Source organism: Pseudomyrmex gracilis, unplaced genomic scaffold (assembly GCF_002006095.1).
Source record: "Pseudomyrmex gracilis isolate BER0280 unplaced genomic scaffold, ASM200609v1 scaffold_3, whole genome shotgun sequence".
NCBI lineage: Eukaryota > Metazoa > Arthropoda > Insecta > Hymenoptera > Formicidae > Pseudomyrmex > Pseudomyrmex gracilis.
In genome coordinates, this window is record NW_018020587.1 from 191,572 (window position 1) to 217,282 (window position 25,711).

Genomic DNA, 25,711 nt, shown 5'->3' on the forward strand with positions numbered 1-25,711 from the left:
CTATTCAATTTTACCATATTTCTTTACTAAAAACAAAGAAAAAATCAAGATTTGTTTAAGATACAATAGAACGATAGCCTCGGAATTATTTGGAAATTATCAGTGATAAATTTTTCGACGTATCTTTTGAACGCTGATTGATTTTTCGCAAGCGATCAGTATCTCATAGAGTGGTGAGTGGTAGAACGGAGAGGATTGGAGCACGGACGAGAGTATAAGCGGGTACGAACGGAATCTCGAGCGGCACGTCGAGCAGTTTGAATCCCGCTTCCTTGCGACAACGTTCGACCAGCTCTTTTCTGTTGGCCTCGTTTGAATTTCGATCGTCGATCATGACACGCGAACGGACGAAGACGTGCAGGTGAAAGACGTGCCGCGCTTCCTGACCTATCAGTTCGACAGAACACGAGAGAGACACGCGAAAAAGTGTTACCGTAAAAATAAAATAAAAAAATAAAAGTTTTCTTAGTTTAAATTTTGTCGTATTTTAATAGATGGTGATAAAGTGTGTGAGTTTGTTGAGGTTTTAAGGTTCTTTCAATTGAATTGAGAAGCAAGGTAATTATCATTAGCTGATTGATGATTACATATGGAGAATAAATATTGATTTTGCATTTCCGCGATTGAAAATGCATACGGATAAATTGTAAACTCTTCTCTTATGCTTTCTCTTTCCGGATTCTGCGCTGAACTCTTTACTCTTTTTATTAATTTTTTTCGTTTAAATATATGTATGCACATATAGAAAAGAAAATATTTTTTGCATAAAACATTAATTTTTTAATTTTTATAAATATATTTTTAGTTCTTTTGCAACGTAAATAATAATAAAAAACAAAGTATTTTTAACTTAAATAAATAAAAGTATTTACTTATATATATAGCATTAATATTTAATGAAATAACAGTTTACGCACTTTATAGCACTTCCTTGTTTTTAATTATATAATTACGTGTTTTTATTTCTTTTGAAATTTATGTGATAAAATCTATATACTCTCGCTTTTTGAAGAGAGAAAGTAGAATAGAAATAATCGTAGAAAGTACAGGAAAGGAAAACGCAGAAAGTCTTATTGTAAGATAATTAATAAAACGCAATTAATCTCTCTCTCTCTCTCTCTCTTTCTCTCTCTCTCTCTCTCTCTCTCTCTCTCTCTCTCTCTCNTCTCTCTCTCTCTCTCTCTCTCTCTCTCTCTCTCTCTCTCGTACGAGTCTTTTTGTACTCTCGGTAATGGTGGCGCTTAAGTAACTCATAATGTCCATTACAAACAGCCCGTAACGTTTGTTAGAAATTACACAACACGGCAGGGCTGTATTCTTGATGCAACCGGAAGGAAAAATATTCGATTTTGCATGCTTAATCTTAATAATATTAACTCGATAATCATTAAATTAATTTTCAACTCTATGGTTTGCAAAAACACTATTACATTTTATATTTTATAAAGATAAATCAAAGAGTTCAGAACGGCGAAAAATCTGTCACGTTTTATAGAATTGCATTATCAAGTTTAGAGGGCTAACGATTGCAAGTACGAAGCTCGCGTACTTCCTTGTTAAAACGACTGTAATCACGGAAGAATGCTCGGTGAGTGCTCGCGGTGTAAATAGGAAGCGCTTTTGTTACTAGGATTATGTTATGCCCACGCAGTTTGGTGCAAGACTTAGTCATCGTTTACCGGCTGCGTTACAAGCAGCCCTCTGTCGCCGACTCGCTTTCGTATTAACTCACTGCCTCGAAGCCACTTATTATCTTATTAAGGGCTATTGTACCGTTCCTAAACAATAAAGTAAGGGACAACTCTATGATGGGAAACGTCACTTTGAGAATACGTAGAAGTTGGACTTTCTAAAAGCGGCAGTGTGCACATCGCAGAATGCGTAAAATTAAAATCTCGCCGAGTCAAGGATACACGAAACAGAGAATTTACAGGAAATCTATAAATCTTCTATCAAAATCTTTGCAATAAACTTATTTTCTTTTTATTGGTTTTTTTGTAATACTATTTGTGTTATTATATAAAGTTTTTCAAAACTTGTGTTATTATATAAAGTTTCTCAAAACTTGTGTTATTATATAAAGTTTCTCAAAACTTTCTAAAATCTTCAGTTGAAACACATATCGCGAGATTATAATTAGATTAGTGTACTGTAAGTTTATTAAAACTATGATCGATGTAATTGTTAGAGTTGTTTTATAATGTCACGTGTCTGCTTAACAAGGCATCCAAATGTGAAGTAATCGGGAAATGGTAGTTGCCATTTGCAAATGCGGACTCCACGTTAAGTGACAAATAACACATTTACGTCACGTATTATCTTATTCCGGTCGCAAACTGTATGTCGTAACGCTGAGCCGAAGCAGTTCGGACTCACAGAGAAAAAGTATCGCTCTCCAACAACGGGTCAATCAACTGCGCGCTGTTGTGACATGTTCCTTGAACATCCCCGTTCCCGTAACAAATTGTTGACCTCGGAGGGTCGGTAGGGAATTGCACATTACTGACGCATCGGCAAATACGTACATGCAAGGGGACACGCTGATGTTCGCGAGGGCCTTCGTCGATCTGTTTTCGTCGAAAAAATTACCGGAGAGAGAGAGAGAGAGAGAGAGAGAGGAAGAAAGAGAGACAGAAAAACCTCTATAAAAATGTCTTGCAAAACTTTCAATATTGATTTAAATAAATTATTTATACATACACTCCAAATTAAGTTTCTGATTAAATCTACGATCTTTCTGACGAACTTTTAATACAAAATATTCAAAATATACTGTAATTACAGTGCGTATATTATCATATTTAAACACAATCACGGCAAATATCTTAAGCGCAATTAACTCTGTTTCTTTGCTAGATTATCGATAGTTACGAACTTATGCTCTCACGAGCGCACACACGCATAAGAATTCATTCCTCTCCGTAACCGCGCAGATCTGGCGAATAACATTTTTGAACGCCTTGGCAATACGCGTATGGACCAAAAGATATACTTATGCAATCTGTTTAAAGGAAAGTAACCGCGCGCGGGTGTTGAATAAAGAGAGAGGCGATTGTCCGGCCCATCGCGTGCGCCGACGTCGCCAGTCGATCCTCCGTAACCGATAAATTAAACACTCCGCAGATATCTCTTCCGGTTTGAAAGCATGCGGCTGCGCGCGCCGACAGTAGCCGGTCGTTTCGACGGAAGAAATCGAGCGAACGATCCAGAGACTACTATAGCGCATTGCACTGCGTTGCACTCGACATGAAAATGTCATGTCTCATTACTCAATTCGATAATAATTCAAGTTGATGAGTCAAATCATATTCTCGACGTACGGTGACTTCGGTTTTATTTTCGCCATAAGGAGACCTTTGTCCCGCAAATTTTGGTTTGATTATTTGAAAAAACATATCAAATGCAAAAGATAATTTTATATTACATAGAATTTTAATTCTAATCTCTTTTAACGTATTATTATTTTTGTATATATTTAAGTTGAAGAAGATTGCAACAAAATCTGACGTTCTCTTAGCAGCAACGATCTTTTCGATGTCACTATTTACAATTAAAATATATAAAATATTTACATCAATATTTACACCAAGTTCACAAACATTTTACATTCTGTTATACAACCCAGACTTGTAAATATTTACTTTTTTACAAGTAGTCCGTCTTTCTAATAACGTACATTAATGAAGAAGTTATTTTTAACTAAACAAATTAGTAAGAAAATAACTGGTTCAAAACACATAAGATACATAATGATTTAAAAACTAAAAATATTATATAAAAAATAATACATAAGTCCCATAAAGATAAAACCACAAAAAAGAATGTCAAGAGGAAATTGTTAAATGTTGACAAGTCAATATCCACTCTAACGTCCAAAATATGCTTCTAATAATCAAACAATTGAAAGATTGCGTAAAGAAATAAAAGTCATGCTTATGGTTAGTCTTAAAAAATCAAGAACTTGACATCTCGAAACATACTCTGAAAAATAATTTTAATAAAAATTAAGTTACAAAAAACTGATTACCTTTTTAAAAAGATATACGGTATGAAACTATTTTCATTTTATATAATTTTTTTCTCGTTTTCCTTGACTTTATTTTCTATGCTTTTGTAGGGTCTAGACTTTATATTTGTTTGATTTTACAGACTGATAGTGATCATACACGCGTATTGCGTATTATAGATTTATGTCACGGTAATAAAGTTCATCAAGTGTGTAGAGAGTAGCATCATTCACTCTCGCGTGTGAAGCAACCGGAGCGTCAATTTTTTTCTTAGCAAGTACAAGTGCCTCTGAAAGAATTTTTTTTTGCGCCAAGATAAGGCGATTAAAGATTCGCTTATTATGCTATTATCCTGAAGTGAGACTCTTAATGAAGTGCTTGATAAATATCTTTATAATTATATCACTGTCCTAAATAATAATGATGATGATGATGATAATAATAATAATAATAATAATAATAATAATAATAATAATAATAATAGTAATAATATTACTATATTGATAAACAAAATATTCTTTTTCTCTCTTTGTTATTACTACCATAAACATTATTTTCATTAATTTTTTATAAATACATTTATGATGTGGAATATAAATTTCAAACTTAACACTATTATCAAAAAATGTGAATATATATATTATAGAAATAAATACAAGAAAAGGACTGAATAGAGCTACTTGTAGTTCTTAATGAGTAATTATTATTTATTGAATTTATTTTCTCAATATCAGACGCATCTTTCTCTAGCTTTAGATCTTTACAATATCTATATTATAATAAAATATATTATTTGGATTAGATAGTTGAGAGTCTTATTTTATTTAAATACACAGAGTTTTATATATTTTTTTCTTTAATTTACACAATTGTATGTATTTTTTTATGTTTTATAAATAATAGTTTATAATATATTTAAAAAAATATATTTTTAAATAACGAGAGAAGTTACAATATATATTAATTAAATAACATACCAAACTTGTAACTGACGATAAAAGATTTTAACAATATGTATAAAGTAATATGTATTTACACAAATTGGCATAAATGTGTTACTTTTTCGAAAATTGGTGTACAACACAAAGCTTCCAAATATATGTCAGTTTGAAGTATCAATAAACATTACTTGTCACACAGTAATCCATGACGTTATAGATGCTCTAGACCGTGCACCAGTATTTTGTCGCGTCCGCGTGCTCACAATAACGCACTTTATAGAAATATGCTCAACATACGCTAGTAGATTATAAAAGCTTGATTTACGTACGCCGTTTTAAGAAACGCAGCCTAACCTTGTCCTAATTCCCTTTCCGTAGCGATCATTTGCAATGATGGACGAGCCATACGGTTTTGCAACAGTTCACGGCTTTAAAGAAAAAAAGATCAAGCTGTATAACATTGTCACGCGCGTAACCCTTTCGCTGTCAAAGAACAACGAGATAAATAAAAGAGAGAGAGAGAGAGAGAGAGAGAGAGAGAGAGAGAGAGTTAACGGAACGTGTATATTTATAATATAGCGCGAATCTCATGTATTGCCATTTGCAACTTATTTTGCATTTCTAGAATGGTATAAGATTTATCTTTAATATTTAATTTTTTCTAAATGTGATTAAGTGTTTATTTTTATTATAAATATAAAATTCTGATGTGATTCTTGCAACTTATTTTGTAAATGATAGAATAATAAATAATAATATAATTGCTACGTCGGTCTATTTTTTTTTTCAACCGATGATTGAGTTTTATTAATTTACGCTTAATAAAAATGTAAGATGATTTGGCATTTTTTTAAAACGAATCTTTACTTTTAAAAACTTTAATTATATGTCATATCTAAAGCATTTAAAAACTGCAATAATTCGACTAAATATGTCGCTCTTCTCACGTCCCCGTACGTGACTTTCTATTTTAGTGTAAACTGATTTGCGCTGACTGATTCTCCGTCACGTTCTTGTTTTGTGTTCCTAAGAATTGTAGTTTTTAAAGTTAGCATCCACAAGATGAAAATTTAAGGAAAAATATGTTCCCAATGTTGGTTTTGAAAAAAAAACGAGTAAGAAGAGAGAAATCAAATCACGTATTTCAAGATATATATATATATATATATATATATATTAGATGGAATTGTTATCAGTTCTTTTTTTCTGCAACATCTTTTTTATAGAAAAAATTTTCATGTTTTATTTAATTGAATTTTAGGTTTTATTAAGCATATTTACATTTTAGTATAGATGTAATTAATTTCATCACAACGTCTTGTCTGTATAATGAAGGATAAAAATATCTTGAAGAACATGTTACTACAAAATCATGAATCTACCTTTCGCTCTTGCGACATTTCACATGAATAAATATCAAGATTTTAGTTCAAGTTTGATATCAAATACTAGCATCAAAAAGCGAATTTCTAAGTTTGATGTGTAGCGCATGTGTTTTTATGCATGTTTTTAACGCCTTAATTTAATAGCGTAATATGCACGTGAATTGTTTTCACACGTGGTATACATAAACAAATGTATCAAGTTTTTTATAAGATAAAATTTAAAACAAAATATTTTAACTAAAATGTTGCAAACAACAATCTACTCGATGCTTTACAATGCATAATAAAAATTGTTGTTGTCGCACCAATTGCGAGTTGGGGAGGGGGATGCCATAATTGCACCAAAAATCGACTTTAAAAAATTCACACTTATTAGATAAACAAGTTAGCAAGTTTTATATTCGGAGCACTCTTCAAGTATCTCGAGTACGTAATTTTATTACTAATGCCGCATCTCAATTGCATGCCAACCATTTTTTTTTGGATACAACAGCTGTGTCATGTGTCACTCTCGCTTTCGTTTTGCGTAATGTATATCCGGGATCAAAATGAAGTTGTTTGCTACCTATAAGGAAATATGCCGGAGAATTTATTTATTATATAAAGCAGGCCACTTTTACATAATTATTTCATGGAATCGTGATTCACTAAATTATGTCATTGTTATTTATGTAAGCTCCATAAAAGTATTATCATTTTCAAGAATTGAAAAAAAAAATCATAAACTTTTAATGTAAAATTTTGCTGACTTCACGGTTAAAACTTGATGACTTTCTAAAAATTCGACTTTTCAAACAATTTGATGTAACAAGAAATTTTGTTGAGATTTTTGTGAACCTGTAGAGGATGTTCAAAATTGAAAAAAAACTTGCAATATAAAAACCAATTTACCAAACTAATTGTATGTAAAACGTTAATGTTATATAAAGATATAAAACAAATATATTTCTCTATCATGCTTTCTCCAATACATTTGCGAGAAAAGTGCATTCTCGTAAAAAGAGAAGAATAAGGCGAGGGTGAAGGACATTTAGAAAGGGTCGTGTCGTAACCGCGACGCGCAAGAAGAACGAAAGTGCTGCGCTTGTAAATAACGAAATGGAAAATTCTCTCCTTAGTCACGGCATACTTTCACGTCGACACGCTGCACTTGCTTATCGTTAAGGTAGAAAAATCGCGCAGCAGTATATAATATATGTCCGTTCTTAGGCACGTGCGTGCGCATTTACGCACCTGCGTAATAATGTGTGTACTCGCTCGTGTATATACGTGAAAGGTATTTGAGAAAAAGACAAGGGAAGCCGAGGCTGCTAATCTTGCCATGAGATTGCGACAAACGAGAATGTTGCTCGCGAAAAAGAACGTCATTTACTTTGTCACTAATTGATATAATTGATTGTGAATGATAAATTGTAAACAGTTAAAGTGATTATTAATAAACACTAAGCGTATAAATAATATCAGCGGTAAAAATTATAACATTACACAGAGAAATTACAATATACGAAAAGAAAAACAGATGACACACACGCAAGACAAATTATTAACATTCATTATTAGCGAGATTGGATAATAATGAATATTTTATATAGTATGTGTTTCGCGTATAGAATTATATATTAGCTGCAAAACTTACGACACAACAAATTACGACGACGCGTGTAGAACACTTATGTGTACGGAGTCGCGTATTCAGTGTGTTGCTTGGCGTTTGCGCAAACTCTGAATGTTGTTTACAAACGTGAAATATTGCGACAATCAGGTCTTGTCAATAATAAAACAACTATGAATACTAATAGATTATTGACAATTAACTGTATTTTCTGAAGATATTTTGATTATCATTTAATAATTATTATCTTATTTAATAATCAATATCTCTGGAAATATGTTTTTTATATTTTGAAATAATATAATATAAAAATATTTGAAAAAAAAAGAAACACAGTCGTATATTTGCCACATATTTGCGTTATGTATGTTATATGAAATAGTAAAATTTTATGTCACACACAAATAAATATAAAAAAAGAAAGTGTACAAAAGTGGAAAATAAATAGTATATTTAATTAAAAGTTCGTTCACTGACTTACTTTCAGTTATTTGAACGTATTCTCTTAACTCTTCGGTTCTTCAGGAAGTAATCATTCTTACGCTTGAATATATACTTTCCCTAAGAGCCACGAGTTTTTTTTATTGGTATAATTTCATTCCCGACAAATGTGTGTGTATGTGTGTATGTGTATGTCTGTCTCTCTCTATCTGTGTTGTTCATTGACTATTATTATAATAATATTAAGAAAACACAACTGAAAGTCACATTTGTGTAAGTACAAAGATTATAACGCTAAAAACCAAAACAATTTGTTCCTAACATTTGTTTCAGTTACTAAAATAAAAAGATAAATTATTTAGTAAAATATTGAGTAATAAATGATATAATCACATATATAATTTTTATAGATTTCTTCATGTATATGTTTTGGGCGCGCGCTCCGTGAAATTGAAATTCTACACGTGAATCGTAAATATACTTGGCAGTTTTAGCATTTATTTACATTTCGTTTCAAGAATAAGTTACATCATTTTTCATTAATCGTCAGGTTTAGCAAGTCGATGATTTTTTTACAAGAACTTTCATAAGTATATTGTTGTATGCAAAATTATTTGCAATAGAAAGTTATTTTAATTAATAAAAGTAATCGAACCAATTAATACGACATATAAACATATGTTTTTTAAATTCTTTTTTTGTTATGCATTGACACATGTATATGTTTTACAGTTAATCTCTGACGTTATTTTATTTTTACAAGTTTTATAAAATAGGCAACGCGCTGAAGAAAGCGAATTTGCTTATTTCAAGTTTTCAGGCAATTTCAGGCAAGTTTTCTTACAATCATCTGTTGCATTTTCTTTCATAATTTCTTGAAAGAGAAAATAAGTCTTGAATTTTAATAGGAGCTTTAGATTCTGCGGATTTTCTAATATACACATTGAATACATGTCATTCTTGATAATATAGTTTGCTAAGTTTTCTTTAGCTTTATAATTGCTAACATAAACATTAAGAAGATAACGAGTGTTCTAGTGACCTAAAGATAATAATCTGTCGTAACAGCGTGCACTTCGATCTTCCGCTGTAGCTGAGAGTAGTTTTCGTTTATGAGGAAAGTACGATAATACTAATAACACAAGAGATAAGACCAACTTTTTTGTTGACACTTATTTACGTATGCAATTGCAATTTATTCAATTTATTAAAAACAGATTGTTGCTAAATAGAATTTATTTTGTACGAGTATTATTGCCATTTTGTGTGACTCTTATTATCATACCTCTTATTAATATAAATTTATAAATTATTTAGTAGAAAATAGGTAGATTTTTTTCTAGTTTTATTTATTTAACAACTTAAAAGAAAAAACAATTATTTCTATTTATGTTCATATACTATGTGTTTCAAGAAATGACAATTTTTTTTATAAAAGGACTGCTCAAAGATCTTGACTTCCATTATCAATATCAATAACTATCACAAGCTACATATGATGAAATTTTATAAAATATAACAAATTTAGTTTTTGTGTAACAGAAATATAAGTGTACACACATACTGTATACCTGTTGCCGAGCAATGCTTGCGAAACGGCAATATAGCAAAAATAATTGTTGCGCGAGGTCATTCAATTGTATTTAAAACGAGAAGACGGCAATGTGCAGCAGATGGAAATTACCCAATAGCTTTAACATGACTTTTTTTGTAAAACGCGTTGCGTTTAATAATAAATAAATAAATTGCGAGCCTGTTCTGGCTTCTAAACTTTGCCAATCGCGGTCGATACTATGGCTTTTGCTAATGATACGTACATACCACGTGACATGTGCGGAAAATACGAGAAGGGATCGAACGGTTTTAGAAAGTCGATCGCCACTATTTTCTGTACGCGTGGATCTGTATTTGCTGCTGTAATTCCCTATCGTGTCGCGAAACTGCGGGTTAGTACCACGTTTTCCGAGATTTATGAAACTCTTCCGCCGGGAAACAGTTCATGCAAACATTTACGAAAAAGTTTTCAATATTAGAGTAATAATTACAAGAAATTGTGTAACTTTGTGCCAAATCAATGAATTCAGAATTTTACGCTTGCGGATATATTATATGAATAGTAAAATCAAATATTCCGAAAGAAATATTTTACACATGTTTGTACACACACCCACACCTGTTCATACTTGTAAGAAATTATATTTTGCTTTTTTTATAAGAAGTTTTTCTCTTTTTAAATTTTACTCAATTAATACCCGATGATTAAGCCCAGTATAGCTATCACATTATTCTTCGACCAGACGCAAAGTGAATTAAAAAGCTTCTTGAATGTCCAAGGTGAGAGGACGAACGTGCATGAAAATCTGACGAAGGTGAATCAGCCTTCTTTGCTGTGTCATGTAATCCCTTATGAGGGCACCATCATATTATGAAAAAAGCTTGTGACAGAACAAAAGATTTAAGACATTGTTCCGTTTCAATCAAAAGATTAAGAAAGTATTCGAACGCGAATACTTTTTTATTAAAAAACTTATTTTATCGAATTTTAATCAATAGTTAAATTATAAAAACAGTGCATAATATATTTAAATAATTATAATGAACGAATTAAGCTGGTTTTTAACAGTCTATGTAAATGAAGATATTATACTAAAGTTTGCAACTTTTTTATCATATATTGCTAAAGAATTTTTTAAGTTATAAGATTGAGAAGATATCAGAAAGAGAGAGAGATAAAGAGAGAGAGAGAGAGAGAGAGAGAAAAACAAATTTTTGCATTTAAATTGTTCAATAAAGAAATCAGACTAACGCTATTGTTAATTTAGCAATCGATTTGCTTTTAAAGTCTATGGTAATCTGATTGACATTTCAGCACGTCATACACGTAATCTTGAACAATGTAGGTCAAGTCTAACAACAATTTTACATGATTTCAATAACAATTATCTCCCAAATATTTGCGTGCAAATCCTTTAGTGTTTTGTTTGTTAATCAAAAGATAAAATCAGAAACTTAAATCAGATATTTTAATTTATCCATGAATATTTCAGACTTCTCGATATCTCAGAATTTTTCAATAAATCAATAATATTATATGAGTAAAATGTCGACGTTTTTTAAAAACATTCATATTTTATATTCGTGATACATTTATATAATTTTGTAATTATTATATTTCAAAGAGTTTTAATTTTTAATGCATAATATATTCAAAATTTAGATCACATCGATATGTTCGGATTATTAAAATTAAACTTTACTTAGTTACGTATGTAAGAACAATGTACGCACTTCAACAATGTCTTGTTGTGACAGCCATGTAGATAACAGATGTTTCCGTGTATGTATATTTCTATTTTGAAGACCATTAAATAAATGAGCTATGCTATTATGTCGGGAGGTCCAGTCATCAACTTGAGCAAATAACAAATTTACGTAATAATAACGACAGAGAAAAAAGAGAGGGAAGAAGCAAAAAGTTTACGAGCGACTCATTTTTTGCATTGTGCGTGTAACAAACTGTACAAGAAGTTGAATCTTTAATATTTTCAAGAATGTTCTGTTACTTACTTTGCATTTATGCGCGTGAAGTGTAATAAATTCAAAAAATAAATTGGACAGTTTGAAGCATTTCTTTTTTATATAAATTTTATATATATACGAACTACAAAGTTGAATAAAACACAGTGCTTTCTACACTATAACTATAAACATTCACCAACTACAATCTATTTAAGTAATTGTTTATAAGAAATAACATCTTATTCTTTCTTCTCTTACTTTTCATTTTTTAAAGGTTTTCTAGATAAAAATTGAATTTATACTTATTATTTTTTTTATATCTTAAAATATATATACAACATATATATATTTTAAAACTGTTTGAAGAACTGTAAAGAAAGAAACTGAAGTTGTTTTAAATCGCTCGTGCTAACGAGAATGCGCAAATTTCGTTAAGAAAGCCGGATTTCTTTTTTTGTTTGGTTACTAAGAAAATTATTGACATAACAACCGACTTCGGAAGAAAAAGAAAAAAAAGTTTCTTTCTCACATTATTTTGTGTTATTTTGTTAGTGTTTCTTTAATTCTTCTGTTCCATAAAAAAAAAGCTTGACTAATCTTACCACGAGTGAGACGTGTTTAACGCACGGTTTCTTACAATCAATTAGAGACGTGTCAAGCACGGTAACTATCCAAGCTTTGTTTCTCAATAAGACGCAAGGTTACTTCCTGTCAACTATAATCATTTGACTTGCACGGACCACTTTTTCCTTTATTACAAAATTTTAACACAATCGCTCTTTATAATTTCATTTACAGTTAAGTACATTGTTCCATCTTTCATTCTTAAAAGTTGTATCTTCATTTATTTTTTTTTAACAAAATAAAATTGTTGAACATCATCCGCACGATTTCTCTCGTTTTAATTTCAAACAAAAACATACAATTTAAGATATAATTCACTAAACAATTGTAAAATTGGTTATGTTTAAACTTTGTTAACAATAATTAAAATATTGCTGTTGTTTATGAAGGAAAAAATAATTTTCTTGTATAAAAATATTGTTTTTCTTAAATTCTTTAAGATTATATATAATTGAGCTTTTTCAATTCGGTTTTTTTTATATGGTTTTTGATAAACTAATAACATATGTACTAGAGAGATTCAACATATTAATAATTTCTTATTTTTATTTTCACAGATGTGGCATTTGACATGCGTCGACGATTTCTTGAACCGCACGTTTTATAAAGTTGGTCTGATTGTCGGTCGACATCCCGGATACTTTGTAATCGTGCCAATATTGTTGGCTTGCATATGCTTCACCGGCTATCAGAGGATACACTACGAAATCGATCCAGAATATCTCTTCTCGCCTATCAACGGTCCCGGCAAAACTGAACGAGCGATAGTTGAACAGTACTTCAAGGTCAATTATAGCCATCAGTTCAATGTCGGCCGTATCACTCGGCCAGGTGAGGCACTCATTGCTCATTTATTTTTGCTGTGATTTTCGTCCGTGAAAAAATCTATAAATCTAACAAACCCAAAATTCAAAAGTTGACATAAATAAAGTGACATGTTTCTTAAATTTCTAGATTGCTTGAGAAAAACATAAAAAATAAATGTCAAAAGATAACATAACAACATCACATTTTTTCGTAATATTGTAACAAGCTTTACTTTGTTTCTTTATGCTTCACTATAAATGTTTTCAATAATAGTAATTTACTTAACATTCTTAACTTAAGCCTGAACATTTTTTAAATTTCATAAAAGAGATCTCTGCTATAAATTAATTTCTTGTAACCTTTTGATTTTCTTATACTGTTCAGCATCTTCATAAGTAGACTACCTATCAATTTTTTATCCAGTTTATTCCGTTTTCCAGTTTGTTTCTTCCGTTGTAGTTGTAAGAAAGTAATTCCCGTTTTGCTATTGTCGGAGTAGTAGTTTATTATTTCTAATTAACAATTAAATTACATCTGCCGCAGGCCGATTTGGTCATGTAATTATAATTCCCAAGGATGGCGGGCAGAACATGTTGAAAAAAGCGATTTGGGAAGAGCTGACGGACCTCGATCAGATCATTAGAAACATTACAGCAGTGTATGACGGCGAGCAATTTACTTACAATCAAATTTGCGCGCGATGGTTCAACGAATGTTTCACCAACGACATCTTAAATCTACAGCCTATAATGAAGTAAGCAATAATATTATAATAACTAATAGCGCGTAAAAATTAATCAGTTCTGTTTAATTCAAATCAACGAGGATACTTGAAGAAAGAAATGTATACTAAAATTTTTTTACATCAAATCTTAAATTTTTCAGAGAAGTGGAAACGCAAGAGTTAAATCTAACATTCCCAGTGTTCCTGAATCCGCTCACGTGGGATAGTCATTTGTTTCCTGTGTACTTCGGCGGAACCGTTCTCAATCCTGTGGATCACACTATAAAATCGGTGCCCTCTGTGCAACTCGCCTACTTCATCACCGTTGACAGTCCACGACAGGATGCAATGTGAGTTTACCAATCATGTTTGTTGAGAAATCAGTCAATATATAGAATCTTGATGTTATGAAACAAGTGTGGTCAAGTTATACGCGAAAAACTAAAATATAATCTCTATGTAATCTACTTATACTACTATATAAGTAAAAATAATAACTATTAAATAAAAATAATATCTCATTAATTCATTACATGCACTAGTTATTTCAATTGAATCACTCTATTGCTACAGCAGTATTCGTGCAAATAACAAATATCTGATTATTGATAATACTGATTACTCATTGTCATTAAAGACGGTAGAATGTCGAAATTAAATATATTGACAATCTCTTGCTGCATATGTAACAAGTCGCGGAATCCATCCAACATTAAAAGTTTCATTTAGTTATTTTATTAAAATCTAAATATTTTCATATTTTCTCAAACAATAAATAAAAAAAATATATAAATATATTAAATGTATATAAATATATATATATATATATATATGTATATATGTATATAAATATATTTCATTATATTCTCTCTCTTTTAACATATCATATAAGAATATATTTAACATATTATACATAAATGTGTGTATGTGTTAATATGATGTACAAAAAGTATTAGGTATAGAAATGTGTAAAGGCATCTTGAAAAAAAGAAATCACATATAATTTTAGCTTGAGTGTGCATGTACATTTCTCAATAGTTTTAAAATATTAACGACGCATGTTTTTACAGTATGATATTCAATATTTCATTTTTTTCTAATGTGATGTTCTTCTAATTTCAGCGGTGCTGCTTGGGAAGAGGCTTTTCTGGACGTTGTCGGCAAGGCCGAGGACGGAGGTGCGTTTAAGCACATCAGCATTGCGAGATTTGCCTCGAGGACCCTTGAGCTGGAACTGGAGGCCAACACAAAGACGATCGTGCCGTACTTCACCAGCACGTTCATCATAATGGGCCTCTTCTCGGTCGTGACATGCATGATGACCGACTGGGTGCGCAGTAAACCCTGGCTCGGTCTTCTGGGCAATCTTTCGGCCGCTATGGCGACCGTTGCCGCCTTTGGACTGTGCATCTATCTAGGAGTCGACTTCATCGGCCTCAATCTCGCGGCACCGTTTCTCATGATCGGTAAACTCTGATATATATGCCATGGAAAATTTGCATGTTAAAATAGTACAACTCTGTAAAATTTAAACTTGTTTTATACACACACACACACACACATGTATGTATATATATATATCGGTTTATATATATACGATATATAAACCGATCAGTATAGATTTAAATGATAAAAAATTGATAAAATTGAGTAATTTCATGATTTTATTAAATTCTTCATACTTGCTTTCTTAACTTGCTGAATATTTGATTATATCGTATTTACTCGAAGATTTGTCAATCACCGTTTAAATTAATACAGTGCGTAAGTTGAGCAACGAAAATGACAAGGCTTTTTTGCAACACGATGCCGTAATTTCGCGTTACGTTAAGAAACACATGTTTTCAACGATAAACACATTAACTTGCTCTGTCAGGTTCGTGCGAGCGAAATAAGCGAACTGTGATTTATGTGAAAAGCGGAAGTCTCCTTTTCCCTTTCGATGTCGCGCTCGCCTGCGTTCGACACCGAATAAAGTTGGTCTTTATCGATAATAACGACTTCATTTATAATGCAATCGACTGATTGCTACTCTCAAAGTGATTATTATTTACTCAAGTTTCATCTAGGTATCTATCAGAAAAATTAGTTAAAATTAATACATATAATACACACACACACACAAAACATGTATGTGTATATATGTACAATATAGGTATATAAATGTGTGTGTGTGTGTGTACACATGTATACTTAAAACACAATTTAAAGTTTTAAAAGCGTAAATAAGCAATAATATATCTTTATTGTATTATAATTATAATTTTAAAGAGAAATTATAATATATGTATATATAAAAAAATTTTTAAATCGATGATACATCATACTTGAGCATGATACATCTTTATTAATCACGTGTAAGAGCTGTTTTGACAAAGATTCTACTGCATATGCAAAATGCATTGTTCTGTGGTTTTAACTTATTCTGAAGAACATATTATCTTCTATTATTATTCATGCTCTCTAAGAAATTAGACGCAATATCAGACAATCGTGACATTTATTTAGAAGATCGGCAGTGACTTTCCGAAGAACAACTGGTGTTTGTAGGAAACACCAATTATTTTACTTTTCTTAGAAAAATTTATTATTAACTTTATTCTTTTTCTTTTTAAAACTAAAAATAAAAAATTTTAAATTATACAATAACATGCCAAGAAATATACAATAATATGCCAAGAAATTTACAATATAAATATATATATATATATGTATACATGTAATTAATTTTGTTTGTTAAAAAACATAAAAAAACTTTTTAAAAAAGATAAAAAACTCTTTTTAAGATTTATTTAAATTTCTCGAAATAGAGCTGCAACGCCTGAAGTAAAGATAGTTTTATTCAATCAAATGTATAACTCAAATTGTTTTCAAAACAATACTTTCAAATGCAATGTACACTGTAACGCAAAAATATTTTGATGAATTCTAAAATATTTTTCACAAAATTTTTTGCACAATGTCTTATGCAGTGACTATTGTACATTTTTTTGTTTTTTATTTTTTTCATTATTTCAAAATGATAAAAAATAAGGTGTTGTTTTAAATGTTGCATTTTTTAATGTTCTTTTTAATTACAAGGACATCTCTCTCTCCCTCTCTCTCTCTCTCTCTCTCTCTCTTTGTACAATATACATATATCTTAACGTATAATAAAAATCTCTTGATAAAAAATATTTTATTTCCAAAATACATAGTTTTAAACTTCACTTCTATTTTTGAATCTTTAACCAACAGTTTTAATCTCCGCTCCCTTTCTTTTTAAATTAACCTGAAAAACAAAAATAAAAATATTTAAATTAACAAATTAAAATTTGAAATATTTGATTACTAAATACTTATACAACATAACATTCAATTCGCGATCTTTTATTGCAGGAATAGGAATAGACGATACCTTTGTCATGTTAGCGGCCTGGAGAAGATCAAGCATCACTAAACCGGTACCGGAAAGGATGGCATCAACATTGAGTGAAGCTGCTGTATCTATCACAATCACATCTTTAACAGATATGATATCCTTTTTTATCGGCATTCTATCACCTTTTCCTTCGGTTCAGATTTTCTGCACTTATTCAGGTAAAAAGCTGGAATAATTTATAATATTATATTAGAATATTATTATTATTTTCCATACACAAAATATAATCAAAAAGTAATGATATCTCGATACTCTTGTTTATATAAAAAAAGTTATAATTAATAAAACGGTATAAAAAAAAGTAATAATAAAATATATATTAATCAACTAAAATAAGTTTAAAATATACTCTAATTTGTATATTTTTCAAATTAAACTTTAACTATATTACAGGTTTTGCGGTAGTTTTTACTTTCCTATTTCATCTAACGTTCTTCAGTGGGTGCGTCGCAATCAGTGGTTATTGCGAACAAAAAAATTTACACAGCATTATTTGCTGTAAGGTAGAGCCTTTATCCAAATCTAGTAAGTATTATAATTCTTTTATCTATAGAAAATAATACTGTTTATTTATTTTAGTAATTAGAATTTATCTCAGACAATATCATATTTTGATTTTATAAAACTGATTTAATAATTATACTTTTAGAATGAGAAACATATTTTATCATTTATTTAATTTCAAATTAATTAATATATATATGGTGATTTGTGTATTATATAATTATTAGTTTCTTATTAATCTCTTATGAATTTGAGCATAAAATGTTATTTCTTTTTCGCAATTTATCGTCGTTCAAAAACTGGTACTTAAAATCTTGTCTGCATGACATCGAAGTTAAGTTGCAGCAACATGCGTTACGCGTTTGGATACCTTTAAATGTTAGATCACAATATTACATAATGGAAAAAGCTTGCTTTCTTTTTATTTTTTTCTCGATTTTTAAAATATTGCTATTAATTATTTGTAAAACCTATGGAATATCGAAAAGAAGTTGCTTTCTTTCTTTCTCATGAATCAAAATAAATATGTTATGCAATAAAGTATTTCGCAACAATTAGAAGTTATTGTATAATAATAATATGAGTGCAAATATTAATGTTGTATGATATTTTACATGACATTTTAGCTCATCGATCGTGGTTCTACAGAGCACTGTGCTCCGGTGGAATTGATCCTGTCGATCCCAATAATCCGATCGACAATCCTGAACACGGATGCATGACTTGGTTCCGCGATTATCTGGCAGTCGCGTTAAATTGTCGTCCTGTAAAAGTGATTATTATTATCATTTTTATGTGCTACCTTCTTGGCGGACTTTATGGGCTTACAACGCTTCAGGAAGGTTTAGATCGACGCAAACTTTCCAAGGAGGATTCCTACTCAATTATCTTTTATGATCGCGAAGACTTTTATTTCAGAGAGTTTCCTTATAGAATACAAGTAAGTCTTATATTTCAATTACAAAATTACAAGAATTATAACATAATCACGCGCAACATATAACCATATTCCATATATATATATATATATATATATATATATATATATAACCATATTCCAACTTTTATTACATAATCTTTTTTAAAACCTGGTTTAGCTTATTATTTATTTATTTGTTCATTAATATTTATATAAGTCTACTTATCTATTTCTTAAAATATAGTATGTAAAAACTATAAAAATGTTCAAAGTACACATGTAATATTTGTATTCCAACATCTTAATTGTTAATAACACTTCATTGACTATGCAAATATTATCTTAGTAATCATATTTAGTAATCATTAGAAAAAGTTTACAATTGGTTTATCCAAAGCTGCGATATAAGTTTCAAGATCTATGTCAATATTTGATAAATTCTGTTTTCCAAAAGTATGGAACAAACAAAAACGAAAGAGAACTCAGAGAAATATTCTCTTATACAACGCAAAAAAGGATAAACATCGGAAGAACAAAGTGCGTTATGCTCGGAAACGCATAATCCAGTATCGCGCAATTATGTCACGTGCTCTTCTCGATTCGATACAACATATAGTGCAAACAACTTTCTCTGGCTGGCTAGCGCGGACTTCAAGAAAAGCAAACGTTACATCACGATCCGATCAACCGGTTTCTCTTTTTTAAGAAAAACTAATTAGTTTTATTTAAAAAAATCTTTTTCCTTATGCATCTCTCTCGCTGTTTATTTATATTTGAATTGAAGTTAACACACATTTAAGTATATAGTCTAAAATATCTATAATCACAAACATCTTTTTATTTTCTTCTTTTAACGTGCTACAGTATATGATAAGATATATTTTTGTTTTATTATGACACAAATATAAGAAACACATAAATAATATTTTACATTTTTATTGTATTTTGTTACTATTAAAATACATTTAAAGTAGATATATTTTAACTTAAGCAATTTAATAGTATTATATGAATATTCTTCTTTTTATTAATTAAATTTCTCTAAAAAAATTATTTTTATACTTTTATATAAAAATATAATTTTTATATAATGATAAAATAATATAAATAATTGTTAGACATTACATTTCAAATCAATCGAAAAAATCGCTTGCTGACCTCTGTGTGACTGCTTTAATTAGATAATTATATGTTATGTTTCATAACGCATTAATTTTCTTTTGAGAGCGATTTCGATGCCGCGCAATTCTTTGCGCAGCGTTGAAGTCTCCTGACAACGAAGCAAAATCGTAAACGCAGCAAGAATTTTACTGAAAAAATCTTTTTCTCCGTTGCGTTAGTCCGACTATACACTGTAGTGAAAGTACATTTCTCAAAGACAGTCTTGCGCATTACTATCGCGTTTCCTCGCAATATTAATAGCGTCTCGACGTTACGAGTCGATGAATTCCGATGACTGTACAGAAACGTCATTCACCGAGAATCAACCGTTCGAGGCACGGTTGAATTCTTTATAGCATTTATCGTAATTTAGGTGAAATGTTTGCCGAAATACACGTTAAGCGTATCGAGATCGAACAAATTGCACAATTGTGACAAAACATTTTTCTCGTAGATCTTTGTCAAATCCAGTATTCGACTGTAGATAGTAGACTGCTATTCGAGGTATACTTCCTCGAAATTACTTTCACACAAAGATATCATAGGAATCTCCAAAAAGGATGTTACACTCGACGATGTTATATCACGGAAAAAAAAGATTTGCTAGAATAGCAAGAAATTAGTTACTATATGGCCAGCAAAAAAACATTTGTTAAGTTTATTAAAATTTTTGTTTCGCTAATAAAACATTTTGTTGATGAAACAAAATATTTCGTAGAGTCAACCATTTTTTTTTGCTAACCATATAATAGCAAAACTTTTTTTTCCGTGTACTTCTTGCAGTAATGACCTTTTTTTTCGTTCGTATAGGTGCAATGTGTGTCTGTCCATTTGTCTATCTATGAATGTATGTGAGTTTTATAAAAAAAGAGAATTAAATTTATACAATGTATATATATAATAAAATATACAATATATATATATATATATATATATATATATATATATATATATATATATAAGACATTTGAAATACATTTAAGACATTTGAAATAAATGGCTATTTTTTATAATTAATTGTTACAAAGAGTCGCCCGATTAATAGCATACAAACATTTTATATATAAAATGCGTGTTAACTACTTAATATAATAAAACCTTTTAACTACAGAAAAAGTAATTTAAAGAAAAGATCAATTTACATATAATCACGCATTCTTTTGTCTTTCAGGTGATAGTATCCGGTGAGTACAATTATAGTGATCCAATGATCCAGAAGCAAATGGAAAATTTGACAAAAAGTCTCGAGGCAAGTGAATACATCAGCGCACCAATTTACACCGAGAGCTGGCTTCGCAGTTTTCTCATTTACGTAGAGGACAATCAAGATTACTTGAATCTGACTATCAATGACGAAGATAGCTTTATTGAGACGCTCAAACAGGAATGGCTGCAATCAAGCAGTTCTTTCTCTTTAGATGTCAAATTCGACAATATGAACAAGAGAATCATCGCGAGTCGGTTTTTAATACAGGCGGTAAATGTGAGTGGCACCAATCAAGAGAAGGACATGGTGAAAAAGCTGCGTGGCATCTGCGAGGCATCGCCGCTGAACGCTAGCGTGTTTCATCCGTACTTCGTGTTTTTCGATCAGTTCGAGCTGGTGCGACCGACTAGCATTCAGTGCATGATCTTCGGCGCGCTTGTCATGATGCTCATCAGCTTCATCTTCATTCCTAACATCTTCTGTTGTTTATGGGTTGCCTTCTGCATCGTATCGATCGAGCTAGGTGTTGCTGGTTATATGGCACTGTGGGACGTCAACCTCGATAGTATCTCTATGATCAATCTAATCATGTGCATCGGCTTCAGCGTCGACTTCACTGCGCACATTTGCTATGCGTACATGAGCTCGAAGAAGCCGCGACCGGAGGACAGAGTGAAGGACAGCTTGTACAGCCTCGGTCTGCCGATTGTGCAGGGCGCTGCGTCTACGATACTCGGTTTGATGGCGCTTCTGCTAGCTGGCACCTACATTTTTCTCGTGTTCTTCAAAATGGTTTTCCTGGTGATCTTTATCGGCGCCATGCACGGTATGTTTTTGCTGCCAGTGTTGCTGTCTCTCTTCGGACCTGGCGCTTGCTGCAGTGACGACAGCAACGCGTTGAACGAGGCCGGTCAGGCGGAGAACGCTAAGAATAGCACACAGGAAAAGGATCTGGTGGACAAGTTGCCGCAGCCTTACGTGATCCCGCATCCCCATCTAGTTTATTACACGGCAAACGCTATCAAGCCATTGCAAGATAGTCTCGCGACTAGCATGACGGCATTCGAAGAAAGAGATCCCGGACTAGGCACTAGCGAAGACAGTAATTCGACAGAGAGCAGTTCGTCGCAAAGCAGAAGACGTCAGCAGCAGGACCAACAGGATCAGCAAACGCAGCAACGTTACGGATGGAGGCGATCTATTGGCGTGCTATACGGTGTGTCGCAGTTTGAGCCAACGATCGGCGAACCCGTGCATCCAGCGCCGGATTATCCTGGCGCTGTAGTGACGCAAGACACTTGTCGACATCAAGAATCCAGCGAAGATAGTAGACATACGGTCACTCATTTAGGACTTTATGGCGGTTTCCGTCATCCAAGTCAATTTTCGCGAGACTACAGACGTAGCAGATCCTATCACAATCTTCAATATCCAGCATCGACGCGGCATTTACCTGAACTTCGTTTTATTTAGAGCGAATGAAAGGAATAGTGTGAAAAAAATAATATGATGCAATAAGAAAAGATGAATCTCATAAATTCAGCCTTTTGAAGCTAGATATACTGCAACGATTGTGTAAAATACTTTGTGTAACAGAGACTGTAAATTCTTGTATAGAAAATGTTGATATATGGTAAACATATATATGGCCAGTATGTTATTAGTTATTAACTTAATTAACAAAAACATATAGTGTTCAAACAAATCTTGTATGAAATTTACTCTTCGAAAAATATTAACTATACTCACTTATATTAGCAATAGCTCTCATTTTATATTAAAAAGTATTTTATATGTTAAAAAACTATTTTTGATTTAAATATAATTTTTATTCAATTTTTGATACTAAATAGTATAATAGAACGTGAAAATTAACTAACTTCAAAAAATATAAAAAAAACTTTAAGCTTTAAGAATTAATTAATTTGGGAAGAAACAAGAAGAAAAACAAAAATGTGTGTGTGTGTGTGTGTGTGCGTGTGTGTGTATACATATATTCAAGATTAAAATATCTTTACATTTTATACATTAGTTATTAGCTTCAGGAGGCTGAATTTTTTGAGAATTAAAGTTTAAATCTTAAAACAAAGTGAAACGTTTTGTTTGCAGCTGCAAAAGTTTGTCCGGATCTATTCAAAAACTTATAATTTTTCTTCAGCATTTGTTCTAAATAATATTTTTTATATTATAAGATTCAATTTAATTGCGTATCTAAGTATTGGTTTGGAACAGAAAATATGGAGCAAAAATTTGTAGTGTTGAAAAGATCCGAAACTTGCTGATCAAGAATTAATAATGTGATCTTGAAGACTCTATATAATAATTTTTGCCAACATTCACGAAGAAGTACTTCGTGAATTTGAGCAACATGAAAGTTGTGTTGTCATTATATGTTCATTGATATATTTTGTGTATAATGTTAATGATGCTTGAACAACATTATATACGTGTGAAATATGAGCTATCGTGTATGTATGTACATATACAAAATGTTCTAGAAAAAATTTTATATTAGCAGTAGATACGTACACTTGAACACTAATAAGCAATACACAATGTCAACCTACATCGCTATTTTGAGTAAATTACGCGTTAAGATTAAAAAAAAAAAAGATGTTTGTATATATTTTTTTAAGATGTTTGTGTATTTTTGATATATAAAAACATTTAAGTTTTTAAAAACACGATTGGAAAACGTTCTTTGATACCTAAAGAAGCACACTACATAAATATCTCAATATTTCATTTTTTCTGGATTGATTCACTGTATTGCTTATTAGCGTCCACTTAGCAATTTTACATTTTTTTCGAAGAATTTAAAAAACGAGTGTCTTAAGTTGCATGAATATTACAGATGTTGTTATAACTGAAACAAAAACAGGTCCAACATTTACCAAACTTTGACTTTTTAACTGTTGAAAATTTATAAAGTCATATCTTTATCATGTTGACATTATGAGCAGCTATTTTTGATACTTACTTGTTCTTCTAATAAAAGATAGATATACGAAATAAGAATTAGACAATCCAATTTTGGTGTTAAATGTAACAAAAATATGGATTTTGATATATTTCAAATTATGTTAATCTTTGATACCTTAGATTTGTAAAAACTTGTTTTTTTTTCTTTTAACATTCTAAACTACCCACACAGAACAAAAACTTCATTAGACGTCTATTAGACGTCGACAGCTCCGTGCGACATCTAATAGATGTCTAATAGATGTCTAGATGGATGGATGTCTGTGTGGGTACTTTAATATTCTATTCTACTCAATGTTTTTATCTTTACGCTGTTACAGATTTCACAATTTTACGTTGGCATATTGCGTGCTTTATTCCAAAGGATTAATCACATAACATACGTGTTATGCAATGTTCTTTTTGTAAGAATCGTGTACACTTATTTGAGAAGACAATGCCAATAAATCGAGTTTATGTTAGTTGTTAAGAATAGCTCAAATCTAATGCGATATTATATATTATATACATATGCTCAATATTAATCAAAACCAAATGTTCCGCGGTAATAATAATTAAGAACTGTCATTCGTTTTCACATCGAGCAACACGTGCCTTAAACACGCAGATAAAGCAGTTGTACGATATAAATCGAATTGATATGTTTAAATAGAAATAATAAAAAAACAGATCACTCTAAATTGGTATGTAAAAATTTTGACTTAAGAACTTATTGGTAGTCACGAAGATGTGTTTTATTTTCTAGAAATGTATGTAATAAAAAACTTTTGATTTTGAAATATTTTTTAACTTTTAATATTTACTATCATTATTTATATAGAAGATAAAAGAAATAAGAACTGCCAATAGTTTTTATACATTATTTATTGGTTTGGTGCATTTATGGAACTCGTGAACTAAAAGGGTAATACAGTGAGAGCTTTCCAGCTACGTACACAGGCGACACTGTGCAACACAGTGTCCACTAGTGTGAGTGAGACACACTGATATGCTCTTTCTTACACTAAAGCCTCTTGCACAATGCGAGAGAATAGTAATAGCGATAAGCAATAAACACAGAATTCCAACTCGTCGGAAATTTTATTGCTATTGCTTATTCCGTTTTCTGAACTGCATTGATACATGTGTATTTTTTGTATGTTCGACTCCGATGTTCCTACCGTTATTTATAAATATAAAATCTTTGAAACTAGTGTTATTTCTATCGCTATCGCTATTCCTTCCATTGTGCAAGGGGCTTAAAAGACTGTGTTACACAGCGTCGCCTGTGTACAGAAAAGTGCATCATATCGTTCCGCTCCAGGAGAAGTATTTCTCGGAAATTTCTCCTCCGACTGTCCCTCCTACCGAAATTACCTTCCCTTAGAGCGGAACGATACGGTGCACTTCTCTGTACGTAGCTAGAAAGCACCCTTGATTGATTCTCTTCTCTCAGTAAAACTCAATAAACTAAGGTC

At 31.1% G+C, this 25,711-nt stretch overlaps 1 protein-coding gene across 4 annotated transcripts; it reads left to right on the forward strand.

Moving 5' to 3' along the window:
- The first annotated feature begins 237 nt into the window (after positions 1–237).
- On the forward strand, positions 238–23,226 carry LOC109855313 (patched domain-containing protein 3). 4 transcript variants are annotated; one of them, XM_020429445.1, is made up of 9 exons: positions 239–558; positions 13,087–13,360; positions 13,880–14,090; positions 14,222–14,410; positions 15,183–15,526; positions 17,439–17,639; positions 17,875–18,006; positions 18,612–18,925; positions 21,237–23,226. In XM_020429445.1, exons 2-9 carry the CDS (start codon positions 13,087–13,089, stop codon positions 22,743–22,745), a joined length of 3,174 nt encoding a protein of 1,057 aa, XP_020285034.1. In that variant the 5' UTR covers positions 239–558; the 3' UTR covers positions 22,746–23,226. The 4 variants fall into 4 exon arrangements, with proteins under 4 accessions (XP_020285060.1, XP_020285034.1, XP_020285043.1 ...); XM_020429454.1 differs by lacking the exon at positions 239–558 and adding an exon at positions 12,431–12,568; XM_020429462.1 differs by lacking the exon at positions 239–558 and having other exon boundaries at positions 13,242–13,360; positions 13,912–14,090.
- The last annotated feature ends 2,485 nt before the right edge of the window (positions 23,227–25,711 follow it).